General features: G+C 41.7%; 1 protein-coding gene across 1 annotated transcript in view; it reads left to right on the forward strand.

The window, feature by feature from the left end:
• pacrg (PARK2 co-regulated) overlaps positions 1-23,348 on the forward strand; it is a 164,893-nt gene that overhangs the window by 13,244 nt on the left and 128,301 nt on the right. Inside the window, exon 2 of the mRNA XM_077580322.1 lies at positions 11,965-12,099. Coding sequence (XP_077436448.1) covers positions 11,965-12,099 — 135 coding nt within the window. The remainder of the gene's footprint in view (positions 1-11,964; positions 12,100-23,348) is intronic.

Below are 23,348 nucleotides of genomic sequence, written 5' to 3' on the forward strand. Positions count from 1 at the left end.
GGATTGATGACACCTAAGTAAACCTGCAATGACCTTGACATGCATGCATCTCTGTGGTATAATCAGCTCAAACGCCGCCAGTGCTTGGCAGAAAGTGCCACGGACACATTTTTTTGCTTAAACTTGCGTGTATTTGTTTTCCTCTCTGGCACTTAAAACAAAAGCTGCAGTAACAAGCACAGTTTGAGATCCACCGGAGAGTGTTTTTCTGTTTTTCAAAGCCTAAAATTGTAGATATATTTTTTTCTTTATCTCTTGGGATAATCTGAAGGGTGGACCATCATTTAGAGCATTATCCCTGCAGGAGGTCCTAACAACAAAGGCCTGTTTTACAAGGTGTATTTCCTTGAACACTCCCTACTGGGAGCTGTGCCACTCGTTTTGGATCCAGAAGTATTTGAAGTCGCATTCAAATGAGCAAAAGTAGATTTGTATGTTTGTTGCTTGCATTGCATTGGATTTCCTTCTCGTTTTATCCTGACTATTTCAAAATCAAATTAGTGCGTCTGCCATTTTTTTCTTATTTATTTATTATTATTTTGAAATGGGACGAAATGGTAGCCTGAGCATTGGTGAACATCCAAATGCAAAAGAGTCTTTGGTTTTATTGCTCCGGAAGACATCAACGCCTTGTTGACACTGTTAGGCCCAAATCTGATTTGGGTCAAGTCCCGCTTGATTTGTCTAAACCGCAGAAATAACAACAAATCACTTCCAAACTCCTTGCGATTGTAATTAAAGTCAGCTAGGGAAATGGAGCTAAAAGCACGATCCCAATAGGTCACTGGCATAGAAACACATCATTCCGTGAGAGATTTAATCAATTTTTCATTTTCATCGTAGTGCACAAAGGGAAAGCATCCCATCTGCTTACATCATTCGTGTTCAAATCTTGTCAGCAGAAGTATCTTCAGTTTGGCCACTTGGGGTGTCTGAAACATCAAAGACCTAAAGCCGAGTTTTCGCTCAGCACTCTGCCCTGAAAATCCCTGATTTTTTTGTTTGTAATACGTGTTGCCATCTTATGTACCGACACCTACTGTATGTTGTGACCAACCAGCTCTCACCTGAATTCAGTAATTTCTGGACTAAAAGGCGCGCTAGGTACTTTTGGGGAATACTCGAGTTTGTTACACATATAAGCCGCACCCGACTTTAAACCGGTGTTTTAATCTTACCGCACCGGGTTCCCGCTACTTTCTTTTCCAAAATAAGGGTGCAGGGTCCTGATTTGTTAGATGTTTCTGTGGTTGGTGAAGGACGCTGGTTGGTGGCCCGGTGGGTGGTGGGTGGTGTCTGGTCGGTGCTGGATTTCACTTTCCTTTCTTTGGTCCTTCCTCGGGTCTCCTGACGGCCTCACGACTCTGGCTGTTCGGTTTAGGTGAACGGTATGGGATTTTTTAATAGGTTTTAGGTGAACTAATGAATACACACTCACACGCACGCACATACTCACCCACATACAAAATAAAAAAAATATAAAAAAAAAAGAGAGAGAGAGAGAGAGCAATGATGATGACATGTCAAATCAGTAAAATTACAGAATGAACAAATTGTCTCGCTCTCGTCCTGTCTCTCCTACTGAATTTGGGCTCACTTGGTTTGTTTTCCTCGGCCTGACGCTCTTGCGCTTTCTTCTTAGTGCGCCCCCTTGTGATCTGATGGATAAGCCGCACTTTTGTATTAGCCGCAGGGTCGAATGCAAGTGAACAAAGTAGCGGCTTATAGTCCAGAAATGACTGAATTTGTAAATGACACAGTAGAGCTTTGGAATTTGATGTAACTAATACATCCAATTTTCTTGTAGGAATACCATCGTCAATTAGATTGAAACCAATTAGCCTGTGCTACTAGATTGACACATTTTTAAAGAAAGTGCATTGGATACTTTGTAATACAAGATAAAGTGTGTCTGTGTGTACGAGCAGAGCAGGGATGTAACCTTCAGTGTACGTCTGGTCAAGTTTGATTTAAGTAAAAGGTCACATTTCAGATGTGCTCCCTCTGCTCTCTCTGAAGGCAAACCTTCAGCATAATTTCAAACAGACAAGCCTTCAAGGCACCAAGGCTGAGTTCTAGGAATAGAAAGTCATACTGTGCACGTGATTGGACGCTGGCCTGGAGTTCATTTTGCAGTACCCACAAACCACTGGATAATATTCTGAGTTTTGGGACCTGGCCATGACTGTTAATGACGCTTTGCAAATATAAACTCTACAGAATCTATTACATCAGACCTAATAAATCAGACTTGGCCACATTATAAATCCACTTTGGGTCTATTTTCACCAAAAAAGTCTACAGCTTTCTTATCCAAATCAACACCTACGTCTCAGGCAAATATCATTATCGCAGACTGCAGGGACATTAATATTCGAGCGGTCAGCGTGGCCATAACTTAAATGCAGTTATGATGATGTTTATTGACGAGACGCTACTTATTTAGAGAATGAAATTAGTTAGCGCGTGTAAATTATTATTTTTCTTCTCCCTCTCGCCACTGTAGAAGTGTCAAGTGCAGCAGGTCAGAGATTTAGCTTTTCTTGTGTGTCTCATTAATTTCATGGCCCGGCATAGTGTTTTAATACCCCGCGGTGTTGTTACTGATTAGGACTGGAAAGACAATGCGCTGCATCAATGCTCTCTCTTAACAGCCACGGCGAGAGATTGTGCTGCTTTCTTTCTTTCTTGACCACACATGCATGCATGCACCCCACTGTTCATTGTCATGACACTGTGTATAACCCATTTTGCAAGCGTTGTAAAACAAGAGAAAGTGTAAAAGCACCGAAAGGTGCGGCGAAGCTGCCCGGAACATAAACATGAACAGACACAACATTGTGGAGTGAACACGTCAAAGGCTACCCGAACGCTAATCATGATGAAATATGCAGGCTCTACATTTTGGAAAATCTTCTCGTTGACAACCGGCGTTGCATACTTCTGTGAGCGCTACTGTTTTGGTTAGCAACTGTTCATTGTCATGACACTGTGTATAACCCATTTTGCAAGCGTTGTAAAACAAGAGAAAGTGTAAAAGCACCGAAAGGTGCGGCGAAGCTGCCCGGAACATAAACATGAACAGACACAACATTGTGGAGTGAACACGTCAAAGGCTACCCGAACGCTAATCATGATGAAATATGCAGGCTCTACATTTTGGAAAATCTTCTCGTTTACAACCGGTTTTGCATACTTCTGTGAGCGCTACTGTTTTGGTTAGCAACTGTTCATTGTCATGACACTGTGTATAACCCATTTTGCAAGCGTTGTAAAACAAGAGAAAGTGTAAAAGCACCGAAAGGTGCGGCGAAGCTGCCCGGGACATAAACATGAACAGACACAACATTGTGGAGTGAACACGTCAAAGGCTACCCGAACGCTAATCATGATGAAATATGCAGGCTCTACATTTTGGAAAATCTTCTCGTTTACAACCGGTTTTGCATACTTCTGTGAGCGCTAATGTTTTGGTTAGCAACTGAACTCAAATGTGCTTTTTCACTTTTTAATGTGTGTGTGTGTGTGTGTGTACAATAGAACAGCCACTATTTGAGGATTTTTTTCATAAAGACAATAAAAATGTAATGTTCATTTTATGTGATTAAGACCCACTTATTTAATCTCTAAGCCTAGCCACCTGTGAATTATAGCAAAACAGCCTTTTCATTGTAATGGTTTCCATTTAAATTTGCAAAATTTGCCTCGTTTGTGAAGTATTTTAGGTTATGAAATCAATGTCCAATTTGAAAGCGATATGAATCGACAATTGACAATTTGACAATTATATGTTCTATGTAGCCTCACTGGTCTAAATATGATATTCTGGTTGATATTGTGTCAGTGGAATATGAGTTCAGCAGCAAAATCCAGCTCTTTTGATCCATCTCAGGGGGCGGCCATTTTACCACTTGCTGTCAACTGAAAAGTACATCAATGTTGCTCAGGGCTCAGGCAATCACAGCTCACCTGTTTTCTGAAGCTGAGCTGAGTTATCTGAGCAACATTGATGCCATTTTCAGTCGACAGCAAGTGGCAAAATGGCCGCCCCCTGATATAGATAACAATGGCTGGATTTTGCTTCATAACTCTTATTCCAAAAATGTAATATTAATCAGAATGTCATGTTTAGACTAGTGAGGTTACATATAACATATTATTGTCAAAAAATGTTAAAGGTCGACTTCCACTTTAACCAATTATTGCAACTTTAACTACATGGATTCATAGTTTAGGGTGGTTGAGTTGTTTGGATTTCTTTCCTGGCGATCTCGCCCATGAGTTTGTACAGCTTGTTCACATTGATTTTCCATCCATGAAAAATGTAGCTGGTTGAGCTGTTTGGATTCGCCTGAAAGTGAATGGTGAGCACCTTTTCTTGGGTTATCGATGCCTTTAAGTTTCCTCATAAGTTTCTCCTCACGGGCTTGTCCATTTGCTGTCCAAGTAGTAGGAACCAATATAGTATTCTCTCCTTCCTCTGGCGTGCGAGCTGATTCCCCGCATGCCATCGTCTCGACTGTTTGGCGATATGAATCAGCCAATGGGGCTCCGTAAGCACGCGACTGGCCTGCTTCCTAGCTGATAAGTTGGCTACGCAGAGAAGATGTAAAATACTAAGGACATTTTCACTACCTCTACGCTAGTTAAAAAAAAAAAAACACTACATACAGTTCTTCCTATGACATCATGTCTTCGCTATTCAAAGGGATTGTGTTAAACTGTAGAGGAGATGGAAAACAGAGGGGGGGCGTTCTACGGGCCTTGAAGCGCTGACATTTTTCTTTCAAGCAAACATTCTTTCAAGGCCTTCAATAGCAGGTAGCTGTCAGCTGTTTCATGCTCGTGTCTTTGTAGTGACACCGGACGCGTAATGGTGTCGCGGCGTTGCATTGTCGTCACTTTTCACAGCCAACAGCGCTGCTGCTGCCCTTGTGCTTGTGTGCGCGATATTGTTGATCCAAAAGCCTTTGACATCGTGACAACTGTAAAAGTGCTCCTTTCTGTTGTGTCCCGGCCTTGTGAGCGCTGCATAAAATCAGCCACGGAGAGCTCTTTTCTCAGTTGCTCTCATCCGACCTTGCCCCTCACAACGCGGCTAATTTCTGCACATAATAAAGCTCACTGGCAAACTCATGCGTTTCATGCTGTTTAGTCATGAGAGATTAATTAATTATTCTGTTGAAAGGGATCAGCTTCCCACCAGCCAGTCTTGTCTTTTGCCCTGCAGAGGTAATGAGTAAGCAAAACTATGCTGTTGGATGATTGTTTGGACATGGCTGTGTAACGGAGATTCCTTCCTATTCACCTGACAGAAACAGGCCATTAGTACAGTGCAGTGGAGTAAGATGGAAATGTAGCACTATTTTTAATTGAAACAGAGCTATTTTCTAACAACATGAACACAAAACCCCTATTGATGGTATTGTAATTAATCACATGACTTCAATAGTTAACTCATAATGTACAATAAAATGTACAATAATTTTTTTTTCTACGTTTCATACTCTTGGTAACATAAAAGTGGGGAAAAATCTTAAACTAATAGAAATATGGCTGCATCTTTTAGTTATACAGTAATTTCATAACAAATCCTAAAATTGAGTTTGAGAGAAATTAAAAATATGTACTGTGAAGTACTGAAAAAAATGAGCATGATATTAATTTCTGTTGAGGTCATTTCTCTGCCACTAGATGGCATATTTGCATCTGTCAGACGATGACAGCTCAGTGCATTTTTATTTTCATATTAAGAGCGATCTAATCTTTAACGTGAACTAACTTGTGAAATTCTGCACATTTTTTTAAATTGTAAAATCCAACTTGACCCCAGTCTCCACAAATATATGCATTATGAAATGCATTGCTAAATTTTGACGTGGGCACACACACACGCGCGCACACACACACACACATATATATATATATATATATATATATATATATATATATATATATATATATTGATACATATATATATATATATATATATATATATATATATATATATATATATATATATATATATATATATATATATATATATATTGATACATATATATATATATATATATATTGATACATATATATATATATATATATATTGATACATATATATATATATATATATATTGATACATATATATATATATATATTGATACATATATATATATTGATACATATATATATATATATATATATATATATATATATATATATATATATATATATATATATATATATATATATATTTATATTGATATATATATATATTTATATATATATTGATATATATATATATTTATATATATATTGATATATATATATTGCATATATATATATATTGATATATATATATGTGCACCAAACAGAAGTGTCATGGACATGCAAAAGCAGTTTCAACATTACCTTTTTTTGCAAAATACTCATGAGAACAGGCTCGGCAGTGCTCCAGTGCCCACTCCACTGCAAATAAAGTGAGCTAATTTGTTGCCTGTGCAAGATGCTGTGCAAGCTGACCTTATCAGAAAAGCCCGGGCCTGTCTATTCCATCTTCCACGACTGGCCTCCCCTGCTCCCTCCCCGAGGAAAGGCAGATTTCAATAACCTCTCAACCGAGGACGCCAGCGAAATGTAGCGAGCTTGGGCGGGTGTCTGCTTCCCCGCTTTTGCTGTCAGCAAAACAGGTGACGCAACGCGGCCCCCGATTGAAGTGGCAGCCTGGTCGCCACGCGAAGGCATCGCATCAAAAGAGCAAGAGGGATGGGAAGAGAAGGATGGAAATGAAGAGAGAGATTAATGTAGTCTCATTTGCAAGGCAGACCCTCACCACGCATCCATCAGGAGGATGTTTCTGGGTGAGATGTTTCGGGGGTGAGGCTGAGGAGCCGAGCGAGATGAGAGAGCCAGTCTGAGGCCCTGGCACAGTGATGGATCGCCTATATTGCCGCGGAAACCCCCGTCACGCTGAACTCACCCTCAAGAATTGATGAGCCACAACCTCTTGTCTCCCCTGTCTCTCGCTTCCTTCGCTATCAACTCTTCAACGTCACCCGTACTTCATCTCCATTTTTCATTTTCCTCGCTACTTGGCGTCTTTGTTCTCTCCCTGACATTTCGTACCAATTTCTTCTCTGTGTTTTATCGGAGTCCTATCTCCCCCCTCTTTCCCCTTCCACTGCCACCCTCGGTCTATGTGTCAACCCCAAGCAGGTGAGCCATGGAGGTGCCATACTAATGTGGTTTAGTAGGAGCATCTCTTCTTTTTTTTCCTTTTTCTTTTCTCCCTCCTCCGGGTGACACCTTTATAAATGACAGCAGCACCAGGACCCGGTTGGTGTTCAATCACCTCTACGGGAGCTCGCCCACGGGAGGCTCAGCATGTGTGTGGCGCGCACGCTTGTGCATTTATTGCCTCTGCGGGGGCCTTGCAGCAGCCGGGACTTCTTTATGGCGGAGCTCAGCTGGGCTGGACAACAGCGTTAGGAAGGAAACAGATTTGGACGAAGAGTGAAGGTGAGGGAGAGAAATGACAGCCCGGAGCTCATCTGACCACTGCTGCCTTGTTATGACTCCCTGATGTGTGCACCAGGAGCACACAGAGCAGTCTTTTCCTCCCTTTATTGCCTTACGCAACCTCCATCTCTGCGCTCTGTCGCCGCACAGGCTTGTTTTTGGCTTCCTTTGTGGAGCGGGGGAGCACATCTCTGACGGTTGTCTCTTCCTGGTTTCTCCTGTTTTTCAAAGCTGTTTATGACAATGAGATGGGATGTTAGTGACCTTATAGGGTGTTGTTGTTACCTCCAGCAACAGACGTCCATCGAGCAGGTCGGCTCACCATCAGGCACGTCACATTTCCGCGTTTAAGTTTGAATTAATTATTTATTATTAATTATCAGCAATGAATATCCATGCAGAAACACAAAATATTGCGCAAATATTTTTGGGGGAAAATTACTGTATAAAGTATTTTGATGTAAATATCGACTTTAACTCTTTGACTGCCATAAACGTTAAATAACGTTTAGTAAAATCCTAGGGAGGAGTGCCAAAGACGTTAAAAGACGTTTGTTTCAAAACAGAGGTGAAACTAACCATTTTCTTTTGTTGATTACCGAAAAACGGAATAAGGTAGAAACAAACTTTTTTTTCTGATGAAAGATGGGAGTCCAATCTTTCATTTAGTAGTATGTGTGTTTCCTTAGTCCAAACACATCATTTTCTGTGGACCTTGAAAGATCAGTCAAAATGCTTAAATCGGCTGGCACCCACGGCATCCCTTTTCTGAAAACGTCTGGCAGTCAAAGAGTTAACAGTGAAATCTGACTTAATTCGAAATTCGGGTTGTATCGCCAGCGTAGGAACGGAACTCCGCCGTATTTTGAGGACTCCCTGTATTTTGAATGCTCAGGAAGTGAGGTACATAAAAAGCTGACCTCGTTTTTTATTTATTTATTATTATTTAAAAAGAAGAAGATATATAACAATAACAAAACACACACAAAAAGCTGAATTTTTTTCCCCATTACACCCCTTGTGATCGACACGGGAGCAGTTTGCGGTTTACCAGTTGCGGTAACATGTTGCACTCTGCCTCCCATTTGTTACTTAATGAAATCCGCACATTTTCATGAATTAATAAAGCATCCCCGGACATATGAAGATGTCCGGGCATACACTAAGAGGAAATTTGGTCACCCTAATTTAAGGCTAACCTATCTTACAGTATAATGCCAAAAATTGCTACTTCTGTGAACAGTTCTGTTTAAGCTAATAGTAATGAGAGTTTAAATCTTTAGCTAAGTGATCAGCTTCTGTTGTGAAAATAAAATATTGTTCTGTCCCTTTTTGCAGACCGTCGGTGATAATCGAAGAGAAAGTAGTAAAATAGCTGTGACGCTTGTAATTCCTCAGCCATGAACACAGGCCATGGAATTGACTGCAGCGTCATCATTCCTGACCATAAAAGCCACTCAGCCAGTCAGTGCAGTCTGGGTTCATTCTCTCTCTCTCTCTCTCTCGCTCGTTGCCTCAGATGGAGCTATTTTTAGCTTCCCTATGCAGCACGCCTGGACTGCCATTGTGCCTACCTGGACGTTAGGGCTTTGCTGCATTGATGCTGATCATGAGATAATAATGATGAGTACAGATGACATGAATTTTCTTATTATTACAAAAAATAAAACAATTGTGTTCTTGCTTGACCCTAAAGGGCCCTAAATGTTCCCGGACCGAGCTGGTAAATTGGATTCTTAAAGACACAAACAAACAATTCATTTCTCCCCACTTGCTCTTGATGTTGACAAGGTGCATTGTTTTTTCATGAGGCAAGCATAGAGCCAATTATGCGCTTAAAATGAAAAAAACCCAAAAAACATTCCTTTCAGTTTACCTACAAAGGTTATGACAAAAGCTACTCTTTGTTGCTGTAACATGCACTGTTGCTACAAGCAAACCTCTACACAGATTACATTAAACAATTGAAATGAAAAGGCTGGTGAAGAAATAATTTGCTTGCAACATTTTATTTAGTCTCCCGCTGCACTGCCTTTTTAACTCAGCATTTTATTCAGTATTGCCCGGTAAAGTCTCCAAACGGTTGTGAAAATTACTGAAGTGCAATTCCCCGGCGCTCTAAAGACTTTTTTTTAAACTAGCGCTTTGAACCGATGCAGCTGTAATAGCTGAGTCTCTCTTTGCAACGTAGAGCTCCATCTACACTAGCTTTCATCATCCTGGTGATTTCTCTTTGCTACCTTATTATTATTTTTTTTTTATATAAAATGATTATGTGTTGGATTATGCAACACACAGTCAACACTAGAGAGTGATGTAAGAGTATTACATGTAAAGTTGTGTGGCGGAACATAACTAGTGTTAACTCTTAACGATGCACATTTGTTTGCGCTCCTGAAAAAATGCTGCTTCTCGATAGGTGGTAATGACAGGTTTAATGACTGTAACTATCATGTCAGTTATGGGAAGTGTGACCCAGATGGTGCGCGGAAGGAGTGTTCTATGTTAGGTAGTCATTGAGCCTTCACAAACTGTGGTGCTTCACATGCAGCTAGCAGGTTGCCTGCTAACACAAGATGCTAACCTAATAGACCACTTGTTAACTGGACAACAAATGGGCGCAATGACACCTGTCACGGACGATCCAAATTGAAGCCCTTGTTTTCACCAAAAAACTGGTCCACACTGGGTATGGTAACAAAAATTCCCAAACACTCGCAAACGTTAGACAAAAGTACTTGGAACCCATGGTTTTTTTTTGTGTGCTTTAAAATCACTGACGTGTACACTGACGTCACTCTTCATGTCAATTTGTACCACATTTAAAAGAGAGATCTAGTCAAAAAAAGTCTTCACAATAATATGTTCTATGCTCCCCTACTAGTCTACATTAAACAGTATTCTGATTTAATATTACGTTGGTGGAATATGATTGAAGCAGAAAAAATACAGCTGTTTTATGCATGTCAGTAGGCAGCCATTTTTCATTATACTGCCACTTGCTGTCAACTGGCAGTAGTTCTTAACTTTGTTGGAGGTATTGAACCCCACCCGTTTCCTTTGCACATGCATCAAACCCTTCTTTATTGAAAATTAAATATGATTATTTATTTATTTTTATTAAAGACATAGGTATAAGGTTGACAGGCTAACAAAATGAACAGCGAGAATAGCCTTTTCATGGAATCTGGTATTGTGTTATTGTATACCCCATATCCCCGTATCTCCATGCATCTTTTAGAAGTGTTCCTTTAGTTTTGTTAGATAGCTAGTTGTGCTATACTACAATTAATTGCTCAACAGCATTGAAAATCATGCAGTTAGGGCGCTGACTCTATAGACATAGAGCACTTTAAAACAACTACCACTGTTTGGTTAAGATGGAAATCAGGGGCAACAGATGCAATGAAAACAAACAGAGGCCCCACAATTGAACCCTGTGGAACTCCATACGCTCCGTTATACATGTGAATTCATACTGCACATATTCGTCCGACCACTTCCTTTTTTTCTTTTACATTATTAGAATGAAGGGGTTACAATAATAAACAAATCACATGACGAACCATCACAACAACCACAAGTCAACTATTAAGTGCACCAAATTCCCTGCAACACAGATATGTGGCCAATAATGGCCAAACGGGACGCATCATCACAAATCATTTGTGTCTTGACCTCCGTTGAACCCCATAAACTGACTCATCAAACCCTTTGGGTTCGATCAAACCCAGGTTAAGAACCATTGGTCTAAGGGCTCTGTGATGTCATTTTTAGTTGACAGCAATTGGCAATCCAAGACATAATGGCCGCCCCCAGAGATGGATAAAAACAGGTGGATTTTTTCTGTTTAATTCATATTCCACAAATGCAATATTAATCAGGCTACCGTGTTTTGGCTAGTGAGTCTGCATAGAACATTGTAAAGAGTAAAGAGTAAGAGAAATTTTTTTGACTTGACTTCCTCTTTAATGTATCCCATATCTGTATTTTTAATACCTGCACCTTTTTCAACCTTTGAGGTACTGCCTGTCTAAAGCTTTTTATTATTACAAAAATGATGTTAGAATTCAAGATTGTTATGCGTTAAAGTAACCAAAAGCTTAACAACAGCATACATGGTGTGGCAAAGGTGACTCCTATTGTCTTTCAGTGACACAGTAATAGCACACATCCAGCCACGGAGGCAGAGAAAGAATGATGCTAACAATGCCTCTGGCAATGCCTCCGGCTACAGGGCGAACACACACATGCACACACAAACATGCACTACCAGTGTTTTGCACAGTAGCGTGCACTCGCGCCCCCCTGAATTACTCAAAAGAAAGAGTCGTGGGATTAATTCTATTCTAGCGTGCGAGTCAGTTCTAATTTTATAAAACAACACCTCTCATGCTCAGTCTGCTTGCTTGTACTTTTATTCATGTCGGCTTTTTGTGTCTGGTCAGGTGGCAGGTCCCCCGCCGGCGGGGGCTTTTCAAGAGCGCCCCTCCAAGCCAACCATGTTTCGGAAGTTCTATGAGCGCGGGGAGTTCCCCATGGCACTGGAGCATGACACCAAAGGCAACCGCATCGCTTGGAAGGTAGGCATGCTAACCGAAGTCAGTGGTCTTTAACCAGTGGTCCGCGGACCCGTACTATCTGGTACCGGGCCACACAGATAGATTGCCTCCCACCTCTGTCAACGAATGATTGCCGGTCCGTGTAAAATCGGAACTAATGGGAAACGGTCACTGAAACTATCTCCATGTGCGCATTTCCAGAAAATGTTTATAGATTCAAGAGAACGATACTTATTACTCAGCTTAACTGATTATCATTGCAAATGTTCAGCATTTTGACGAATATTGGTATTAGCCTTTAAATTATTTTTTTTAAATCAGATTGCCGGTAATAGACCAATGTAAAAAAAATTCAATTCAGAGAACTGTTCATTTTAATTTTGAGATGCTGCTGACTCTGCGAACTTTCTGCACCTTCTGCTTTTTGTTTGAGATTGAAACCAAGGTAAGTGAAAATTCGACGCTTCGGATATTTCAAAAATTTCGAAACCTTTTTTTTACTCTGGAAAACAATAGGGAGCTATTTACTTGTTTTAATTTTTGTTCAAATTAGGGCGGCACGATAATGCTATTTTCAACCAATACCAATAATTTAGAAAGTGCCAATGTCGATAACCGATCAGCTGATAAATATTTGCAAAATTAACTTGAATACAAAAATACTTTTGAGTCCTACTATAAGTCTAACTTCAAATACATTTAAACATTGTGTAAAGCACCATGAATTTTAGTGATATTTCTGCTTCAAAGACAACCGGTAACTCATTTTGAGTTTGCCAAAACAAAACAGTCAATAACAACAAAAAACCATGAGGGTAACATTTTGGGGAGACACAGTAAAGACCGCCATGTCGCCATGATGCATCTTCTGTGAACACGAATTCTCGTGCATTATGACGTCACAAATATGCGACACTAAAATAGGCGAGGGGAGGGGTTTAGGAGTTGGGCACAACCAGAGGAGATGGACCAACGTGGCATGTTTATCATTATCATCGGCGGATTTCTTTATTATTTGGTTTATCTGTATGACTTCAAATTGTTTGACAATTGCCAATAATTATCGGCAGATTTCTTTATGATCAGTTTTTTCTTTTTGATGTCGAATTGGCCGATAACTGCCGATATTTATCGGCTACCGATATTATTGTGCATTTCAAATTCTAAATCTGTTTTACAAGACAATACGCTATGCAACATGAGACCAGTTGGATTGTTGAAGAGAAACAGGCAGGCTCTCATTAATTAAAACAAGATTCACTGTAATGTGAGTTGTATTTTTTTAATCTTGTGTTTTAATTTATTTTTATGCCGGTTTGTTAAATTCCCACCACTGCAGTATGCTGAAAAAAAATATCAATGATGTAATCGCTTAATCAACAAAATGACTCCTCACATTAGCATTGACTACAAAAAAAATCTCATGTTTTTGTTTATCCACATTTGGAAGAATTTTTTTTGATTTACTTGGCCTCAGTTGTCCGCTCTATTTGTTGTTTTCTTTTGTCTGGACACTTTGGTCTTATCTCATTAGCTCCATAGTTCTGACTTCGGAGCCGCCTTAAATGCATGGCCTATCATGTTAATTAGACACAGTGGGCTAAAATAAATGACAACTTTGGTTCAGATGGACTTTTTTTTTTTCATTTTTGAGGATGCAACTTGAGCTCAAGTATGAAAGCCACGGAGGCCTAATTAAGAAGCTGCAACAAAAACAAAAAGCAGATATTCAGCATGCCGTCCTTGCTGTTTCCTGTTATAGCAGACTTGTTGTCTTGGATGACACTTGTTGCAAGTATCAACTCTTGTTGTAAAACATTGTCACATAGTCAGAGCTACAGTGTGCGCTGTCGTCCTGTAGGAGGCAGTGTGGATTAACTCACTCCAATCCCCCGTTGTGTGTCACAGCACAACTCACACAATCCATCAATCATGAACTCTGCAGGGACTCGGCCACGAAAAAACAAGGGGAAAAAAATGAATAAATCACAGTGTGTAATTGTGTATGCATTCCCGTGCTGTATGTATATACAGTATGTGCATCAAAGTGCAAGCCTCCACAGAGCCATTAGGCTGCTGAATGGTTCTCCGTGTGTGGGATGGATGCCTTCTCCTAATCACCATCTCGCGTTAGCTCGGCTCCCGCTTACGCTGCCAGCCGTTCCATAACTTTACCATCATAATGACGTTCAGCCATTGTATGTAACATTGCTCGAATCAAACAAACGCTGCCCTTTCCCAGCTCCTTTCCAAAGCATCAAAAAGAGACGCCGAGCAAACGGGTCTCCGTCGGCATGAATTATTGATGTAAAATGTTCAAATGATCCGTGCGTTTGTCAAAAGTAATGTATTTGTTTTGCGCTTTGTTCATGGACGGCGCTAAGCAAATGTGATGCGGGGCTGTACGAAACTGCTGTCATATCTCATTAGGTTCTTTATTGATCCCTCTCCCTTCTCAATACCTCACCTAATGTTTTGATTTCTGCGGCCTTCTAAGGTTTGTATAAAAGCCTCCCAGGTAGAGCCAGTCCCCGTTTGCTGGTTTGTGTGCTTAGCAAAGTGGTTACAATGTGTAGCCGTGATAGCAGTAAGTAGAGAGGGGCTTCCTCGTGTTTGCACTGAGCCGCCCTCGAGGCACTGGTTCAAGAGAGCGGCTTCAGATCAATCTCGGTCTAAAAGATCGGTCACCCTGCAAATAAAGTCTTGAAGAAAGTAAGACGGGGCAGGGGGAGGAGTTTGAGGAGCGCAAAAATAACCAGTATGTATATTTTGTTTCTATTTCTCAATAAGATCAACTTTGATAACCTTTCCAACAGTTTATTCTTACCATTTCAAATGAGCATTTTACTGTGTTAAATGACAAGAGTAATAATTGCTTTCTGGCAGATGCGCATCGCAGCATAAACTGAGAAAAAAAAAAAGATGTGAACCATTGAAGAATACAAAGAAAAGGAGAAAATACAACGAAATATCAACAAAGAGAAGGAGACAACAGAGCGTGACTGTGACAGTCAAGAAGATGTCAGCGGTGACAGTTCAGTTTTTCCCACCTACAAAGAGGACTTGGGTGATGGTTTTCACTTAATTCGATTTAAAAAAAAAACAACAGCAGCCTAGTTCTGAAGATATGTCAGTTTTCTAACAGTCCAATTACCAAAGTTGGATGCTCCTTTACATTTCGGAATTGATGTTACGTGACACATTATCTTTAATGTTGAATGGTTTAGCGCGCATGCTACTTGCTACAGTAGCTAGCTGTGGAGACCATAGATCAGTGGTGTCAAACATACGGCCCGCTAGCCGGATTATGCCCGCAAAGGGGTTTAATCCGGCCCGTGAGATGATCTTGTAAAGTAAAAAAAAAAAAAAAGAGTAACGTCGCCCCAAATAATCAGACGGCCAAAATCAAAACATAAATATGTAATTTCACAAGCAACCCCCAGATGAGCAATGTAACTTGTACATGAAATTAACATGGATGTCATTATTTCACACAAAACCTAAAGTTACGGTTTATTTAAAAAAATATATATACTGGTAATCAAACAAACGTGCTGAATATGACACACATCCAATTACTGCAACTCATGCAAAGTGTTTTTTTCAATCGTGTTACTTTCTGGAACAATATATTTACAATTGAGCCTCACTTTAAGGGCTGGCTTGCAAATAGCGAAAATCTGTGTATAACTGTATATACCATGATTTGACTGGGTCCGTCTGACTTGGTAATATATTTTCCTCCATGTGGCCCCTGCGTTAATATGAGTTTGACGCCTCTCCCATAGATATATTAGCTATAAAGTGAGCTGTGTATTTGACTCCAATAAATTCATAATAATTATTAATATTTTGCATTTGTGATGCGGTTCAAATCGGTCTTGTTGCACACCTAATATTTTGCCTTAAATAACTCAAGGCTTTGAAAACTTTGGTTTTGGATAGATTATATTATTTTATTGTCATTTACAATTAAAAAAAACAAAGCTTATTTACATCACCCACACAAAAAAAGTGATTTTTCTACAGTACTTCCTATCATGTTTTAGTCTTACGAAAGTCTGCTCCCTTCCTACTCCCCTCGCAATTCTTCTTCCGAGCATCAAGGGTGCGGCGGCGTACGTTACTGACTACTGCATGTCATACATATTTCCTCTCTCAATTCACAGAAGGCCACACTGGACTGTTATCATCCTCTCTGATCTTTCTAGCAGTGTTTTTAATCAGATGCCTGTTGCGATTAAATTCCCGCGATGCGACTGCTCCTGATAAGCTGCCGTGTCTCATAAACAGAAAAATGTATGAGAGCTAAATGACAGCAAATAATGCATCACGGTGCAGTTTACTGTACTTTTGTGTGGGTTTCATAGCTCGTGTGAGTCTATAAGTACGCGGAGGAATGCAAGCAAACTAAATGTCAAGGACAAGTCTAAAACGGAAAGGTTGTGTCTGAAAGGCAATTTGGCTCTCGAGAGGTAAAAGCCTCCGCTGTAATGGCGCGCTCAGGTAAAAGCTTTACACGTATAGAGAACATGTGCGGCAGATAGATAAGAGAGACTAGTGACGATTTTGTGGGTGCGCACCCGTGTGTATGTGTGCGTGCATTTGGCCCTTATGTTAAGGCGGGGCCCGGAAGAGCACAGTAATCGACTACGATATTGCAGTGCCAAAAGAGGGAGAGGGATGTGCCAGAGAAGGGAGCGACAACGCCACGGGGACTCCGTAGACATGGCAGCCGCTTGGCTCGCGGTTATAATGGATGAGCTGAGGTCTGCATTGCCTCGCATACGCTCTCTGCACCACCTTCGGCATCAAATCGGATAGCTTCTGATAGGAATGGATGCTGGTATTGGCCACTTTTGCCAGTACTGATGCCTTAAAATAAGGCCAGGTATCGGCCTTATACTGATACTTGGTATCGGTACCAATCACAAACACCTGAACACGTTTTTGTTCCTGTCTGTGTGGTCTGATAGTTGGAGACAAGCCTGCCGTGCGCCGCCAAAATAGCCTTGTTGATTTCATGTCATTGATCGCCTCATCTGCTTTATCTTTCCCTTGATATCCGTGTCGCCTGCACTTATAGTTTTGTCTGCTGTATAAATCTCGATTGGCCTGCAGGCTGCCATACAACCCCAACAACACCCACCCCACCCTCTAGCGCTTGTATTTTATGTATTGCCCTTTTGTGCTTTTACGAGGTCTGTCTGGGGCAAAGCAAAAACGGCATTTCATAAAAAAATATCAATGCAAACCTGATTTCCAGCACGCCACTACAGCCGCATTTGGCAGAGGGGATGCGGGGATGGGGTGGCGTTGGTTTTGTGTGTGTGTGTGTGTGTGGGGAGGGGGTTAATCAATTAATCTGATCAAGCGCTTTAGGAAATGGAGAGCATAAGCGCTCCTGGGGGATGGATATCCATCTCCTCGTGATGATTGAATTACACAGAGTGAGAGTTGGAGAGAAGGAGGGGCGGTGGTGGGAGGGACGCTGAGAAATGAGGTGGTTAGGGTGACAAAGGATGAGGGAGCGCATGCTTGATATGAGACTGAAAGATGGAAGCAAACGAAATAAAAGAGGGAGGCCAAAGAGAGATGAGGTCAATACCAAAAATGCGTCGGAGGAAAGCTCTTATTTCTTTCCTTCTCAATTCTCCCCCGCCACCATTTGCATTTTTATATGGCGAACCTTGCTGTTGATAACGTGTTCTCCTGACAGCTATATTGCGCACCTCAGCTCCCTTAAATCAGCCTGCGCCAGTGTCAATTTGCAGCTGCAGCGCTTCTGTGGACAAATTTGTCATTTACGCGCCAATAAATCTTCAACTATAGTATGCACATGGACAAGCACAACCACATATATTTTTTTACTATAACGTGTCTCTAAATTATAAATAAAAAGTATTCTGTCAATAATGTTACAAGAAGGTATTTCAGCAGAAGTTGCTCAGGAACTGCGACTCTTCTACATCCATGATGTCTTCCCAGCAGTGTCAATACCATGGAAACGGTACCAGGAGACAGACCAATTCTCAGAAACGGACTTCACGGGTGACATCACTACTAGTGGCTGCATGGGGCGCTAAATGCAGCCCACAGAAGTTGCCCACATAGTGCAGCTCCTCTATGATGGGACAACAAAATGCACCATGACCAGAAGTATCGATCAGTAATAGAGGCTGGACTCTTTACTAAAATCCTGATTCGCTAATTGTGTCGACATCAGCGGATGAATTCCGGTTGAATTTGTAACTTGATGCAAGAGGTTTTTCATGGAAAATAAATACAATTTGACGTAAATAGTAAATTGAGGGGCGGCACGGTGGATGACTGGTTAGCACGTCCGCCTCCCATTGCAGAGGACGTGAGATCGAGTCCGGGCCTCGGCCTTCCTGGGTGGAGTATGCATGTTCTCCCCGTGCTTGCGTGGGTTTTCTCCGGGTACTCCGGTTTCCTCCCACATTCCAAAGACATGCATGGCAGGTTGATTGGACACTCCAAATTGTCCATAGGTGTGATTGTGAGTATGGTTGTTCGTCTCTGTGTGCCCTGAAATTGGCTGGCAACCAGTTCAGGGTGTACCCCGCCTACTGTCCGAAGCCAGCTGGGATAGGCTCCAGCAAACCCCCGCGACTCTTGTGAGGACAAGTGGTTAAGAAAATGGATGGATAGTAAATGGAGAAGACTTATATAGTGGTTTATCTATACCCAATACGGTGTCAAAAGTGTTTTACAAAGCCCGCCATTCAATTATATGAAAACTTATAAAAAGCAGACGCATTGCTGTCGCATTGTCCTGTCTTCGGAATAGTTGTTCTTTCAATTTTAAAATTGCTTGAATCTCGCATTGAATTGTAGCCAACGGTAGAATCTGGGTTGGTGAGTGCACACTTTGCTGTTGTAAAATAGTGGTCCCTCAGGGTTAGGGTTTCAAACATCCTGAATGCTGGATGGGTTAGCCTTGCATGCTACTTGCTACAGTAGCTAGCTGTGGAGCTATAGATATATTAGCAAGAGAGCAAGGTATGATCATCATTAGATTCACGTGGTGATGGTTGTAATCAATGTGCTTTACATAAGTAAAAGTACATCATTAAAAGTGCTTGGCACTCGGAGCTAAATTCATTTCTGTTGGCATTTGCGGGTTGCATAACAGCTAAATACTGCTTCACCATGTTTCTTTGGAACTCTGGGGCTCCATTAAATAACTTCTCTGCAGTGGTGGGCAAATTAGGTCCTGGAGGGCCCCAGTCCTGCTGACTCCAGACCTCGAGGACCGAGTGTGCCCACCCCTGGTTTAGGCAATGCCAGAACCAAACACCCGGAGTGTTTCCATGCTTTGTGTATAGAAAACGCGACCTGAAAAGGCCTTGTAAGTGCGTAGTGTTTTCAAAGTACACAACAATATGGCGGTGCATACTTCTTTAGAGCCTCACTTTTCATTTTAAGCACAATACTCCCTTTTTTTCCCCATCAAATGACCCACTCTTTTACTTATGTTGAATCCACATATACCTCCTCTCTTACTCCATGTGAATCATTTCTTATCTGCTGTGAGCGCTCGAGCTTTGTCAGGGGAACCTTTGAATAGACAGAATAAAATGGGGTTAACCATGCGTTTTCACCAACTCCCTGGCTGAATGCTGGATGGATACTCCAGAGAGCAAGGAAGGTGCAGTTCTGTGTCATCAGGAGAAAAAAAAATGAAAACACAATCAGAGGAGAGAATATGAACAAGCCCCCCTGGGCATTTCTTCTTTCTGCAAAGAAGGGAGTGTAGATCAGAGTAGTGGGAAAGCACCAGGCGTACTATCTGGAAAACAAAGGAGGGGGGCGGTTGCAGGAGAGGGCCCTCCAACAACACTGGCTCGCCATCAAGGCCCACACGGGTCGCCCGCTTCCCTAGGGAGAGAGAGGGAATTGTCAAACGGCTGCCGGGAAGACCGATGAGCTTCGCCACGCTCCATGCTGATGATGTAACCGCGGGAATGGAGAGACTGTTGCAATGGAGGTATCCAGCAGAGAGGACTTGTCTGGTGATCTTGAGTGGGCCACCCGCTGCCATCATTCATAGCAGACGAACACCACGTGAATCTAATGATGGTTGTTTAGCCTGTGGGCCCTGCTCTCTTGCTGTGGCACGAGACAATAGGAAAAAAAATAGATTTTTTTTTCAGTGCAGTGGGGAGAAAATAGAGGCTCTATGAAGCTTTTATTTCTATATATTGCTTACAATGTGGATCAATATACATTTGTTCACTTATTTGGTCCTGGCTTGGAAACCATGCAATACTTTGTTTTTCTCCCCTTATAAAACATTTTCTGCAGTAATGTTCTATATTTGTGAACTTTACGCATTTTAGCATGAAAATAACGCAATGATGTGACTTTTCCACCAACCAGTATGTCACGTATTATGCTGAGACTTTCGGATGTGGATAAGCGGCGCTGTCGTTGACACATTTTTTTGTTGTCTCTGACTTGACTCGGACTCCTTGATCTCAGACTCGGCCATTCGACTTGCAAACTATTTGTACCGACTCGACCGAGTCCAACCGCGTTGTTGTCCCAGAAAATGATCTTCAAAATAAACTTGAATATTTTTTCCCCCGATTATAAAAATAGCCCGGCATTAACATTGGTCACCCGGTAACCATGGCTACCGGGCAGCAAGCCATCTTATTGGTTAACCTGGCTGTGAGAACTCTTTTTCTTTCACTCATCTCAGCCAACAGTGGGGTTATAAAATGTGGCTTTACCAAACATCAAGAATTGGCGTTATGAAGCAAACCTATAGAAGACCATTTCGGACACATACAGAACCCACTTCGAACTTAGTTCAACACTTGCAGAGGCACCACAAAAAAAACCTAGGTTGCCACCCGACAGTATTCTTTTTTTTAAGATCCCAGCTCCGTGTCTTCACATTTTTGTATTCATATTAGGGAAAGAAAACAACACTGTGCTCGGTTTCATAAGAACATTTCTCTAATCTTGTGGTGGCGTACTCTTGATCTCATCTGGACTTGGACTTCGAACTTGTGGACTCGAACTTGACTTGAAATCAGATCTCAATGACTTGAACTTGAGTGGAATCAATAAAGATAAACTTGTGGTGGATAGAAATGTGGAAAACTGCATTTCATTCTTTATCGGGATGTTTTTTAATGGTGTCCTCCATCATGGGTCTTTCCCATTCTGTATGGCCATACTTATTTCCTTATCAGGCCCCCAAGCTCGCATTCATCCCCTCCGGACTCGCTGTTAGTGTCGGCTGCCTCCCAACACGGTTGCGGCTCCCACGCAGCTGACACCTCTGCGCAGATGGCGACACACCAGGGAAACACAGGAGTTGCGACTACTCGTAGGCAGATGGGAAAGACACTGGGTTGCTAGAGGTAAGACAGGAGAGCAAAGTGATCGATGGCCAACACAGTCAGGAGAAGGAAGGAGATTCTGGAAGGGGGGTTGGGTCAGCTGCAAAATTAGACAGAGACAGAGGACAGACAGAGAGGGACATGGCTTGTCTGCCAAGGCAACAAATCAGCCCCACCCCTCCCTCCCCTTTCTGCCCTCCCACAAAATAAGCCCGAGATGTATTGATTGGCACTCGTATTTGCTTGCAGGCTCCAGCTCAAAATGGAGCCTTTAATTAACTTAATGGACCGGCTGCAGCTGTGTGTGAGCCAGTGAGGGAGGAATAGAAATGGATGGATGGAGGGGAGAGCGGCTGCGGCAGCCAGCATCGCCAATAAGTGGGGTTAACTGCGGACCACTTCGACTATCAGTCAGAACGGTCGCGACAAGACAAAAGGAGGGAAGTGAGGGAGAGGATGCTGATGTCCTCTGAGCTCCTTGTTATTGTCTGTCCCTTTCGTCATCATGGCACCATTTGGGGTACTTTCAAAGATTCCTATGTCTTCTGTAATTTTTTAACTTTTATACCCTTGTTTTGTCCCTTTTGAAAAGTACAGACGCTCCCCTACTTACGAACATTCGAGTTACGAACAGCGGTACATACGAACATGTCTGCGCGCATGCGCGCATGTCACAAAATTTTCGGAAAGAGATGCTGTAAGTTAGATTTTGTATTGCGCGCCTTTTTCCGAGTACTGTAGTGCTTCTTTCCGCCGCTAATACCGACGCTTGGCGCTGTGAGAGCTCACCCAGGCTCAGCAACGTGTCGAGGAGGAGGAGGAAGAAACGCCTGTCCCCATGAAGAAGCCATCGCACTCTTCGAGCAGCAAGACCCAAATATTGAACGTTGCACAAAGGTTGCAAATCAATTGAATGATGCCATACAGTGCTACCGCATCATTTATGATGAAAAAAGAAGAAAACTGTGCAATCGTCGTTAGATCGCATCTTTCGGCCAGTTTCTAGTAAATCCTCCAAGGAAGATACTCATCAACCCTCATCTTCTTCTCCTCGACCCTCAACTTCTTCCTACATTGAAGTTACGGAGGACGAAGTAACTTTTGAAGCCCATTCCAGCGACGACGAAGAACCACTCATGATATAAAATCCTCCTCTTCCTCCTCCTCCATCAAATCCTTAAGCATCGAGTACATCTTCCAAAAGTAAGTTAAACTTCATTTTATTTATCTTATTACGTACATGTACATACTGTGTGTGTCTTTCGCTCTCTCTCTCTAACATACGTAGTACAGTACTGTACGTATTCTCTTTAAACATAAATTATAATACAAAATATAGCACTGAAGCAACTTACGAACAAATTCACCTTACGAACGATCGCTCGGAACGTAACTCGTTCGTAAGTTGGGGAGCGTCTGTACAGTTAGTCGTGTTGTTGGAAAACCACATCAAACGAGACACAAGAGTGTTTCAAGTCCGACGTAGGACCAAGACTATTTATATCAACGGAAAATCACAATAAAAAGAACAAAATGTTGGAACGTTCGTTATTTTGGAATCTTGCTTTTGACAATGCTACGCAAACTAACTTGGATGTAATATTAAGTCATCGTTAGCTCTAGACGTTAGCAAAAAACTTGACTAGCTCTTAGTCCAGAACATGCCCTGCCTCCTTCCCAAAGTAATCTGGCTCCAGCTCAACAGAGACACAATTATGGAAGAGCAGTATTGAAAATAGATAGTTTAAATTGGTGTCTTTTTTTTTGGTGGGGGGGGGGGGGGGGGATGGTATAGTGACTAAAACAACACAAATCTTTTGTTCTTCTTTTTTTTTTTACCCTAAGACATGTTCCACCTCACCATTATGGCGTTTCTGGTCAATCTCGTTTTGA

This window comes from Vanacampus margaritifer, chromosome 1 (assembly GCF_051991255.1).
Source record: "Vanacampus margaritifer isolate UIUO_Vmar chromosome 1, RoL_Vmar_1.0, whole genome shotgun sequence".
NCBI classification, from domain to species: domain Eukaryota; kingdom Metazoa; phylum Chordata; class Actinopteri; order Syngnathiformes; family Syngnathidae; genus Vanacampus; species Vanacampus margaritifer.